The following is a 13045-nucleotide window of genomic DNA, read 5'->3' as shown; positions in this document are numbered from 1 at the left end:
AAAAATTTAAAAAGAAAGAAGAAGAAGAAGAAGAAGAAGAAAACCGATTCAGCACCCTTACCATCCCTAAAATTTATGGCTACACTGCTGATTCGAGATAACCTTGAAAGCTTGGCAAGTCTATTAGTCTACTACCAGGCTGCAACAAGGCGATTCTTGATTGCATTCAATTGCTGGAATAAGATTCAATTTGCCCTTTGGACTTTTCAAAAAAGATCAATTCACCCATTTTGATCTTTTTTATTCAAATCAGCCTAGAGCTTTGTTTTTGGATTTAGTTTAACCCATTTTTCAGAGAGTGAGTTTCACTCTCACTAATAAGAGAATGATACAATAAGAAAATAATAAATATTAAATTTAAATTAAATTAATTTTTTTTAATTTAAAAATACTACTTCAGGAGTCTAACAGTAAATTTGAATATTATCAATTATATGTTTAGGCTACTATACACTTTCTCTTTCCTCCGGGTTCTCTCTCCCTCTCATCATTTGAGTCTTTCTTCTATTTTTTTCTTTCTTTAATTACTGTTAGACAATAAACTCCTATTATGGGCTCTCCTCAATGTCGTGAGCTTTTTCCTACCACATTTATTGTTAGAAAAAGCCACGTGTGTCAATTTAAGAGAGAGGAAATCGCGCCATTCTCGTTCGTAATTCGCCTGCTCATCGACGTAATTCACCTGCTCGATCTCACTAATTAGAGGTTGGCGATCGATTCCTCACTGCCAAAAATCTCTGAATGAAGGACGACAACCCCTGATGCTGGTGTTTGGCCGATCAACTAGCTTTGCTGGTATAAGATGTTTAGCTGCTCCATCCACCACCTAAAAGTATTAATAGCAATGCGGTGGCAATGGTGGTGGTGTAAAAAAAAACTAAAATTTACTTATTTTAATTTAATATTTGAGCTGTTTTTAAATTATAAAATACATTTTAATAATTATTAATTTTTTTATTTGTTAAGAAAGTGTTTCTCACTCTCTCAGTTAAAGAGGATATTGAACCAAAATAGCAAAGTTCTAGACTGATCTGAACAAAAAAGGTCAAAAGGGGTGAATTGATCTTTTTCGAAAAGTTCAAGGGGCAAATTAAACCTTATTCCTTCAATTGTTATATAAGCCAAAATAGAAGAAGTTTTTGACATGAACATCCCACAGTTAAACTTCATTACAGTTTCACCCTTCTAATCATATTTTTCAGCTTTAAATTTAACTTGAGGATGGCGAATGTCATCCTGGCTTTGAATTAGTCTGATCTCCAAACTGCTAGACTGGGGATCATATCCGACGCTTCTGTAGTCATTCACTGTTCTCTGCAGAAGCGCCTGCAAATTTTGGAAGACATCCAAATATCATATCCATCCTTACCCAATTGCGATTTGCAGACACCTGAAAGCTACTTGTCTATTCTTTTGTATAAACTTCGGAAAACACCCAGGGAAAGAAAATACCTGCAAGCTTGATACTGCAAGCTCTGCTGCTGTGCCAAGATTGTCAGGATATTTCTGGATACAAAGGAAAGCAAATAAAATAAACAATAAAAACTTGAAGGGAAAGAATTGCTCAAGATAGCTTAAAATGGATCCCAATGATGGCACATTACATTACTCCATCCAAGCAGAAGTGCAGTCATCAGATCCCCGGTTCCCTACATCAGTATCAAGTTACATACTTAAGTTTAGCAGTATTATACAATAGAAAGGATCACATATTTGTAAAGAAATCTTTTTCTATAAAAAAGCCAAGGATTTTGAGAATGTCATGGAACAAGGAAGGTATTCTTTTGTACTAATAATGACGCAATATTGATCAGAAAGTGGTTCTGGAATGGGACTCTTTAGAACACGACATGTAGACTGCTTTCAATTTAATCAAGTTTGTCATGCCAATCTCTATTGGCTTTTAAAGCTGTGGCATGTGTTATCTAAGCTGCTAACGTCAGAGAGAATCCACAGCTCATTACTGGACGTTTGATCATGGAAACCTCCTATGGTTGTTCTTTTTCTTTTGTTAAAAGGAAGTTCGATGGTGCAGACCATATAGGATAAACAACCCTGTTAGAACCTTCCTTATGCGATAATCTGTATCCAAAATGAATCACATCACATAACTCAACAGGACAATAATGCTAGGAAAGCCCCCATTCCTTAATGCTGAAGAGCAGTTAAAAATTTGACAGCCTAATGCATGAAATGCTTGAAGCTCCAAACACAATAATGTTAATAACTAAATGAATAACTAGCTTACACAAGAACAAATCTGAAATGGACTAGAAAAAACAGAATCTTCATGCTAATCATGACCGCAAGATAGATATTTGTTTTCTTTTAACACCTCAAATAGCAAAGCAAGTTCGATTAATAAGAGGATTCAAAAGGAAAATCTACATACCGTAAAATATGCAGGAATTTTGGGTATCTCTATCTTGAATTGCTCAGGAGGTTGGTCCTATCATAAAAATGTATAAAGCATAAAACTGTAAACATAAACCTTATCTTACTTTGACTGCTACACTATTTTCAGAGAAAGAAAAACTTTATAAATTAATATCTAAAGTATAAAAGCATGACTAGAAAATAAAAGAAGAAAAGACAGCCATACATAGAGGCCATTTAACTTGGCAAAATATCACGAGAATAGCCAACAATCATTGATGACATCCAACAAAGTGATGGCAGCATCAGCTTAGATTCTGAAGGAAAGATAGATGAAACACGGTGGAACATACCTTTTCTTTTTGATGACTGCCAACGAGGAGAAGATTTCCATCTATATTGATGCTTGTGATTATGACCTGAAACCCATCAGAAGTTATACATTTTGCTGAGAATGAAACAGCGAGTCCATGGGGTAGTTTCTCATAAAATATTATTCTCATAAAGCATAGTTGTTGCCTCTGAAAAAAATGAGATGCTAACATGTCACAAAGTATGTTATCTTACACGAGGTATATATCCACAAATTGTATCATATGTTATGCCAAGTATGAATAAAATCAGAAAAGACAAATTACAAATTTCATGTTATTGAGCCAGTCAATAATCATTGTACAGAAATCAGAGGCGAGAAACCAAGACCAAAATAAAGAAGCCACTCATTCTAAAATGTGGTAGATTGAAGGGTTTTATAGCAGGTTCCTAACAACAAAATTTGGCAAAAACCTTTGAGGGTCCAGCAGCATGAAGAGTGTTACAAGCTTCCCTGCCGTCCTTTTCAGTGACAATCCTGTAATAATAATAATAATGATGTCAGAAGCGGAAGGCAACAGAACATGGGTAAGGATGCTCTTGGAGAAGAAAAAAAGGAAAGAATAAATAATTAATAAAAAATCATAGACAAGAACATTTTGAAAGCATGAACTAATGAATCAAATGTCAGTGTTAGGGTAGAATCTTCAATATAAACTACCTTATGAATTTATTAAACACAATTCCCCCAAAATCATCAATGTTTGAGTATTAGAAAGTGTAAAATCTTCACTTTTTTTCATTGATTCAAGACTGCAGGCAAAAGAGTTAATGAGCTTGGTTTTGACCTCTGAAAAGATTTTTCAGGGAAAGTAATTGATGTAAACCCCTTCAACTTACTGGACTTGATTATAGCCGTAATTTCTAAGAATATTGTTATTCATTATCAAATTTCATTGGTCCACTAGCCTAGCAGTCCATTTGCCTCATGGTGTAGACAGTGAGCATTCAAACCCCTGTCTTTGCTGTTTCCCTCCCTTGGGGAAAAAGAAGACTACATTAAGGGTAAACTGCCAATTGACTTGCATATTTTTGTATCAATTAATTTCATACATTTAGTATTTTTCAGTCGTCAACCATTGGCTTTTACATGCATTATTCATGGTTATGAAAACTTCTTCAATGCACAACCGGAAGAAAAAAAAAAAGGGAAAGAGAATCAGATTTTCCACAAGAATAAACTGAGTTAATAATTTATAATTGTATCTATTAGAGAGGGGAAAAAAAAGAATATATCAACACATAAGTGAAGATCATATGATCAGTTACATTGTATCAGCAAATACCTGAACCCAGTCAACTGTTCAGCTTCAAACTGGTTAGGTGTCAACATTGAAGCCACTGGGACAACCTATTATGAAGTTCAGTCTCCAAAATGTGTCATTACGACATCACGTTTAATTTATAGTAACTAACTTTAAATCAGAGTCATTAAATAAATTAAAACTATTATGTTCATCAAGTGCAACGACAAATTGCATGATCAAACCAATAACCAGATCCCTAGCATTTGATACTGCTGAATGATGAAGTTAAGCCTCAATAAAGTCAATATGAACTTAAATTTTAAAAGGCTCACCTTTTCACGGTACACAGCTACTAGCTCGGGTGGAACATAAAGCTTTCCTTCGTCACCCATCACTGGATCACAAACTAGACAAGAAAACAAAATATTCATGAATAGACTTGTTTTTTACCATGCTGCCAAAAGACAAGATGTAGAGCCACATTTATAAGAAGCAATAGTCATCCTGTTTCTATGCTAAAAGTAATGTCTGAGACAGTAGTCCAAAATCCTGATGCAAGAAAGAATGACATTTACTTACAACCATGATTGTCAACCTTATAGCCTTGATAGCACTAGACATACAAGCTTTAACTCCTAAAAGCTGACTGGAGAACTGATTTCTTAGAAACTTAACGATCAAAGCATGCAAAGTTGGTGCAATTCTACCAGTTAAAGCTAATACAGATCCATCAGACTAAAGAAAGCATTCTTCTTTATTCACGAAAATATAGGTATACAAATATGTATAGATACAGTTGTCCAGTTGAAATGAATGTTCTCCACAACATACCAGAGACGTCAAAGATTTGAAAAATAAACCGTAAAATTAACTCAAATTTTGTCAGGAAAACTGAACAGTCAATCATCTGCTGATTTATGATTCTTTGACCCTTAAAAACAATTGATTTTAAGTCATTTACCTATTCTTCAAGATGATCTCCAATGTTAGTAATCAACATTTTAGTTTATGCCAACAACAAAACTGCTTGTATTAATTTTATCTGTTCTACATTTCTGTCATAACATTTTATCACATAAGAATAAAGGAAATGTACTGAAGCTAAAATGGGAAAGTTGTCTACCAATTGATTGATGCAATGCAAAAAACTTCAAGAAGCAAAATTACTTGCAAAAGAGCACATTCAGGATGCAGAAAGATCAACTTTTCTTATTCTTGTTTCTGTTCTCCTCTTTCAAGGTAAGATATAAGCAAAAATAATATTGCAATGATTTTTCCTACTTTAGTGATATATACTCACCATCCATTCAGGTAGGGGAAACATTGGCACTTCTATTTTATTTTATTTCCTTTTGGGGGCAAGAAGAGGCAAAAATAAATTAGAAATGGCTTTCTACATCATGATTTACTTACCATATGTGAGTTTTGGATTTATGGACCGCAGCTTATTGACTACTTCCAATATAGTGTTCAAAAATGAAACAGAACCAATATAACCTGGAAAGTACAATAACAACAATTGAGCCACATAAAAGTGGAGCAAGTTCCATCTATAGTATAACAATATAAGAAAGTGCAAAGGAAAGCCAGATTACAATAAAGCAATATTTACTAAAGTTTTGAGCTCAGATTCCACTCCTCTCCCTGGCAGAAAGGCAACTTCAGTTTTTGCTATTCTCAAAATTCAGAAAGTAGCAAGTTGATAACGAATTTGGTATAGTACATCAACATGATGAAGGTAATTACAAGATAGGGAAATCTTTCTGATCTTATCAATCACTCAACTATAACTCTTGCTTTGTGCTTTGGTTTATTCCTGAAACATACCATTATAAAAGAATGTGGAAAACCATTCCTTTTATTTATATCGTCATAACCTATTTCCTGATTATATTGGTGGTGACCCTTCATTGAGTGACATATACCCATAATAAATTTAAAAAAGAATGGGCAAATGAGGCGATGTACCTGTTAACAAATGAGTATAATACAGTAAGTCATTTCCTTCAAGACCTTCTATTAGATCCCATAGTTGTTGCCCATTCAAAACTTGGCCTTTAACGGATGGATATCCTGCTCAATTCAAAGATTGATCAAACAAAAATCCACCTGTGTTATAGCCAGGAAATCATGCCTGAACTTATACAGATTGATAGATGGCATCGCACCGTATATCAGGCCTCAGAGTTCTGAGACTGTTTGAATGAAGTAGTATAAGCTGCTTGCCTGTATGGTTTGAGAATTGTACTGAATTGATTGGATCAACATCATAACCTAGAATCTGGAGGGGAAAGACAGCTGACTTGTTGCCAACGTATCCCTGAAACAGAAACATACAGAATGGAACATAAGATGGATAACTCTAGAATCATACCATATTGCCAATTGAGATACACTTGGACTATTCGGAACTTAACTGTTCCAATACCAATAAGACTCAATAGCAGTAAAAGATTCAGAATTCCAAAAGGAGGTCTCAGCTTATCCCACTACCTTCCATTGTGTGTCTAATTTAACATTCCAATATGCCACAATAAACTCAATTCTTCCATACTGAATTGAGAAACAAAGCAATGCAGAATATGAAAGATGCAGTTTCCGCTATGTGTGCTTCCAAGAAATAGTATTTTAAGATTCATGCAATCCATGACACTGGCGAGTTAAAGGATTGTTACCATATATACTCCAATTTTTCCAAAATCAGAATCTAATAATGTCAATCCATATCTATCAACATCAAGACAAAAGGAATATAAGAATACCATATCCATAGTTACACATTCTGCACTGTTCACTAATTATGACATAATCCCACCTTTACTTGCTTTAAGGATCACCTAACTTTCTCGCTTTTATTATCCTCCATCAATTTTGCAAAATGAGAATCTACATAAAATCAACCCCAAATTTATATAGAAAATGACAAAGAAGGAACACACGAAGACAATATTCGTAGCTATACATTCCACGTGGATCATCAATTTTGGCATAATCTTTGATGCATGGATAAACTACCTTTGTCTTTTTCACAATCCTCAAAAAATGATTGAAAAGGAGAGATTCTCATAAAAATTGTGATTGGTGAAAGAAAGAAGTACATCAAATGGAAACAAATTCACTACTTAACCACAGCAGATTTGTAATTCCACTTCCACGCCTTTTGTTTCCTTTCAACTTCTTAATTCACTTATCTCATTTTCCTAAAAGATTAAACTTCACTTAAAATTTATAACTCTCCTATCATCACACTTAAATAAGAAAATCTTCATTCCCTCATTTTTCTTAATCTAGCTTATAAATTAATAATCAGATAAAAATACAACTAACAATAAGCAATTTTTACTTTTCCTTTTTCCAAAAAAAAAAAAAAGCACTTGAAAAGTCAACGGTCAACACAAACATTCCATCTAATTCTAAAGAAACATTCAAATAGAAATAACTCAACGAGAAAATTAAACAATTGCACGACAGAAATTAAAGCTTCTCTTCATTTTTCTCGAGAATCAAACAGAAGAAAGATTTCAAAGGTTGAAATAGATAAAAAGAGCAAAAAAATTACCTGAACAGTATGAGATTGAATGCTGAGAACACGACCAGTCTCTGAAGGAAGAGCCAAAGACAAGATTGGAGGCGCCATTTGCAATATTCTCGAGCTTACCGACCTTCAAAAAAATTTAAAAAATCAAACGAATTCAGATTCATTGAAAATCTAACTAGATAATAATTTAATTCAATTCGAATTCTCGATCAAAACAAGAACCTGTCTTACCTAGAATTGCGATGAGAAGAGTTAAACCCAGCAGCTCTGAACAGAAAACGACGGCTAACACAGAAAGGTCTTAACATGAAAGGAGAGTAGCTGAAGATTTCGACTTCTCTTAAGCTAGTGGTTATTTTATAATATAACAGATTTTTCAGTGACGTCATACCTTTTGTAACTAAGAAAATGGGGCCGATGATTGTCGGTTTTTTCTATTATACGTGGCTAAAGAATGTAAATTTGTATAAGAAATGAGGGTATTCTGGAGAATTTAATGCATGCATGGGGCCGGAATCTAAGCGCGCAGGAGTGTGATTTTGTCTGGGCGAATCTGAAAAAGGGGAAAAAATGAGCTTTTTGGTGGCCCTGTTTGCAATTGCGAGTCTGAAAATGGAATCTTGTAGAAAAATTACCCCTAAGTTTGGACACGTAAATTACTAAAAAAGGCAAGAGAGAGAGTACATTAGGAATGGCAGGAGACAGGGGCATGAATGGGACATTACTGTAATTTTAGCCAATGTTTAAATCATATATAATTCGTATAATACGATTTATGATATATGTTACTCTTTGTATTAAACTGTAAATAACTCAAATTATATATGATTTATTTATAATGCGGCAGTAATCTCTTGTGTTAAGAGTGCTAATTCTTTGAATGAGAAAAGCAAGCCAATCAGCATCGGAAACTGGGCTTCCCCACTGCTACATTACACTCCTACTAATCTATAATGCCACACATTCACAGGAAATAATAATACCCAGTAGTCATTAGGCCCAAGCCATGTTTGGCCTTTGTGCCATGAGCACTTGGAGCCCTGAGCCCTCGGGTGCCTTCAAATTTTCCAGTATGGCACCAAAGCTTGTTTCTCTAGAGATGAAGAGGGGCCGTAACTTTTAGTCGACGTGATTATATAAACTCTTTTCTATTGCGAAATATTCGTAAAACTATAGTTAGTTTGGATAAGGAGTAGGTCGATCATCACTGCACCAACTTCAGAATTAGGCAGGGAAACCCAACTAAATCGTGGATCTAAACACTCAAGAAAGTGCCTTTAAAAAACCATCTCTTAAATTTTGAAACCAAAATTTTGAGCTACTTAGTAAAAGCCAACCATCAGGCTACCACTTTTTTTTATCGCAAAGTCCCTATCTTGCATCTTGCTTGAAATCATATGGGCCTATATTTTTGGAAAGCCCGGCCCTACTTCTATGACATAAATCTCAAGTCTAAACCTTTATTTTTGTGAATTATGGTTACATGGGCTCATGGGCCACTCAATTTATATTCATATCCAAATATGTGCTATCTCATGATCAAGGGTCAAATTGGAATCTCGAATGACAATAAAGTGAAACTATAGATAAATAAATATAGAGATATTATACAAAAGGGTTTCTGTCACTCTAAATATTTATATATAAAGTTTATTATTATTTTCTTTTTCGTTTCAGTTTGGAGTAGAAACACCTTTTAGCTTTCCTTTCTTTTTGTTTTGGTCTGTTCTTATAAAATGAAGAACTTTGCAAAGAAAGGCAGAATGAAAAATGTATGTACATGCAGCGAATACTTGCTCAAATGAGCCAATGGTTAGGCCAAAGCTGACAGGTTTTATTCTAAGCAGGAAAGGCAGCTGTATGGTCAGAATATGCAGATTAGAATCACTTCTGGGTCCTGAGAGGATTTTCTGGAAGGTACACAAACATTTATGTGGCCTGTAGGAATGCAGGTGTCATGCAATTAAAAATCACACACTGGCTAGTTTGATATTGAAGACCCACATCCTATATGAATTCACATTATGATCCAAAAAGATACTCATCGAAGACAAACATCAAGAAATGGATGGAAACCTTAATTTGTTTGCAATTGCATTAAGACTTGTTTGTTTAAGTATGTTAGATGTTGTTGATAGCTGATAGCCGTGACTAATAATTAGTTAATATTTAATAAATTAAAATTTTTATAAATTGAAACTATTTAACAATGCTAATAGTTTTTTATTTTTATTAAAAGAATTAACAAAATATTTAAATATAATTGTTGAAAACCAAAAAACCATGAGTTAATTTTCAACAACTATATTAAACACAAGTACGAACTCAATAGTTAAATGGCTATTTTAAATATACAAAGTTAGAATAATTTTGGTTTTAAATGTCTCTTATATATATAATAAACAAGTAGAATATTTATATAGAGATTTATTGATATAATTCTGTGTCATTTGCTTATGTAACAGATCTTGCCATTGTAATATTATCTTTACAAGCAAGATAGAAGCATATACATAATCGATGAAAGGTATTCACTATTTATGTGATATATGTACGGTAGCCTGATGATGTTGTTGACACTTTAAAATTTTATTATAAATTTTTCAATTTTTTCAATATATATAATGACACTCATTGTAAAATTTTTATTTTTATATTTTATGTTTTAATATACGATGATCCAAAATAGAAATGACTACCATTACTATTATTTATCAAATAGTAAATGATTGTTTCATTTTAATTGATAAATAAGTTTTATTGTCAAAAGTAAAAAAATAAAATCGTATGCTAATTCCTATTATTAAATTTAGTATATAATTAGTCATTTATTGTTATTAAATTTAGTATATAATTAGTCGTTATCCGTGCATTGTATGGTTGTTATTATTATTTTAATTATAAAAAAAATTAAGTTTATAGATACAATTTAATAAATTTTTTAATATTTAATATTAATTTATAATATTTTAAAAAATAATAGTAAACTAACTATATTTAAATATCTTTAGTTTTTTTATATATTTTAAAAAATTTATTAGTGCAATAATATAAAAATTATTTAAAAAATATATTAATTAATTATAATATTATATAAATTAGTACTATCAATATAACTGATATTATTATTTTTTAGAATTAAAAATTATTGTATAATTAAATATTAATTTATTAGTGAATGTGATATTTAAAAATATTATTTTCTATAATTAGAATCATTATCTAATTAGAAAACTAATTTATTATTAATATGTTATTTTTTAGTATTAGAGTCAGTATTTAATTAGGAATGTAACTTATTAATTAATAAATAAATAGAAAAATTATAAAATTATATATAATCTTGAATCCCATGTGTCAAAATAAATATATATCAAAATAAAAATTTTATATATCAAAAATTAAATATGTATATTTAAAAAAATTTAAATTTTAAAAATTTATATAATAAATTTTTGAATTTTTAATTTCAATATTAAAACTTAATGTTGATTTTAAGTTAATCTTGTAATCAATTAAATATATTGACGCAATACAAATTGTAATAGTTATTTTAAAATTATGGTGTAATTATTTTTTAATTATTTATTAGTTGTTTTATAATTAATTTATTAAAAATAATTAAAATAATAAAAAACAATTGGAACTGTAATGTCAACAAATTTAAGAATTATATAATAAAAAAACAAAATATAAATATCTATAGTATTTTTTCATTAATAAATGATCAGAGATTTATTTATATCCACTGTTGGGATCAACGTGGCAAATACTGCAGACGATTGGCATGATCTGCCATGATCCATGTCCGAATTACTATAGCCAGCCCGCTCATACGCGGTCCGTACGATGTACTCTGCTAGGCGACAATCTTTCTTTTCCCTTTCTTGTCCTTCCCTTTGTGGGGACCACGTTACCCACCTGTGACTTTAAATGTGTCATCATTGCCAGCTAGGATCTTTCTCTGGGTGTCTTATATGATGCCACGAAATGCAATAAATTATCCGGATAGTAAATTACTATTCTCTCCCTGAATTTTAATTTTAATTACTTTACATCCTTTAAAACTTTATGAGATCGTTGTTTAACTTTTGAAAACATATACATTTAGTCCTTGCATTATATTTTACTCTCCTACTTTTACAATTAATTTATATTTTATTTTCTTATATTAACCATTTAAGGACTAAAAGTTGTTATTTTACAAGGTCCAAAAAATGGAAATGTTTAAAATATAAAAATAGGAAATAGATACATATATTATTTTGAAATAGGCATTAAACTTTATCAAAAACGAAAAAAGTGAAGGGTAATGATTGAAGCCAAATTTTGAGAGGGAAATAGTAATTTATATAGAAACACAGTAACTTCTGTAACTTTAAACATGTAATATTTTCATTGCTATGTATGTTTTCCTTTTTTTTTTTTTTTTTGTGTAAATTAGATTTCTTTTATAATTCGAGCTTTCCTATATGCAGTTTTAACATATGAGTGGGATAAAGTTGATTGGTCATTAATTATGTAATTTTATGTCACATGATGAAATGATAGCAATTTATAGCATGTCATTACAGAAATTACATGTTCTTATGAAAGAATTAAGTAGCCTTCACATGAGGCAATGCTGCTTTCCTTAGGCTCAGTTGTACACCGCCACCTTTTAGTGGCAGGATGTAAGCTATAAGGGGAAATGGAGGTACAAAATTGTGAGTGAAGATGTTTTGTCTGCCTTTCTTCTAGGATGAAGTAAAAATGGACCCAATGCTACTGACCCAGAAGAGCAATTGGCAAATTTCTGGCCCATATGAGCTGCCACTGAAACACAAGAACATATATTTTCATATGCTTTCAATTCGTGGAGATAAAGAGGAAAGGAAAATAGCAATAAATTTATGCATGGGACATGTAGACACAGATTTTGTATGAATGTTGATAGTAATTGTTGTTCTGATACCAAATGTGAACTGTGAATGAAAGTGTTTTTGGCTTTCTCATTAATGTTTTGGGTTTCTCTCATGCATAATAATTGATACAAAATTATTGAAAGTTAGGGTTATGATGTAAGCTCTAGAAGCAAAAACATCTCCCTTAAAAAAATTTATGACAAAATACATTTCGATACTTCACATATATAACTTAAATAATACAAGCGTTTACATTAAAGTGGTAGAAGTTTTAAATTTAAATTACTACTTTTATATTATATAAAATATCGTATTTTAATAAATATAAAAAAATAATTATTTTTTATTATATAAGTCATTAGGTAAATTTATAAATTAAAAACTATTATGCAAAATCTTTATGTAAAAAACATTGAGGAGAGGGATATTAATTGTGGAGCTTTCTCCCCAGAGTTTTTAACAATTTCATAAATCTTAACAAATGGGTGAGTTGGCGTGCAAAGGAAATGATAAGTGGAAAATGGACCAAATTGCTAGGATAATAATTGGGTAAGATAATAATAATAATAACTCATTACATGAATAGTTATGATGTAATAAATGATTAA

The 13045-nt window shown here is 31.4% G+C and overlaps 1 protein-coding gene across 1 annotated transcript; it reads right to left on the bottom strand.

Annotated features, from left to right (window-relative positions):
* Positions 1-1032: 1032 nt before the first annotated feature.
* On the bottom strand, positions 1033-7937 carry LOC8273858 (pyridoxal kinase). Its single transcript, XM_048376114.1, has 13 exons — positions 7765-7937; positions 7555-7657; positions 6222-6315; positions 5964-6068; positions 5409-5492; positions 4328-4401; positions 4035-4099; positions 3163-3226; positions 2730-2795; positions 2393-2449; positions 1605-1649; positions 1453-1506; positions 1033-1326 (listed from the first exon to the last, which is right to left on the bottom strand). Exons 1-13 carry the CDS (start codon positions 7920-7922, stop codon positions 1186-1188), a joined length of 1110 nt encoding a protein of 369 aa, XP_048232071.1. The 5' UTR covers positions 7923-7937; the 3' UTR covers positions 1033-1185.
* Positions 7938-13045: the final 5108 nt, after the last annotated feature.

This window comes from Ricinus communis, chromosome 6, assembly GCF_019578655.1.
Source record: "Ricinus communis isolate WT05 ecotype wild-type chromosome 6, ASM1957865v1, whole genome shotgun sequence".
NCBI classification, from domain to species: Eukaryota; Viridiplantae; Streptophyta; class Magnoliopsida; order Malpighiales; family Euphorbiaceae; genus Ricinus; species Ricinus communis.
Note: the sequence above shows the minus strand (reverse complement) of the source record. Positions and strands in the feature narration are given on the sequence as shown.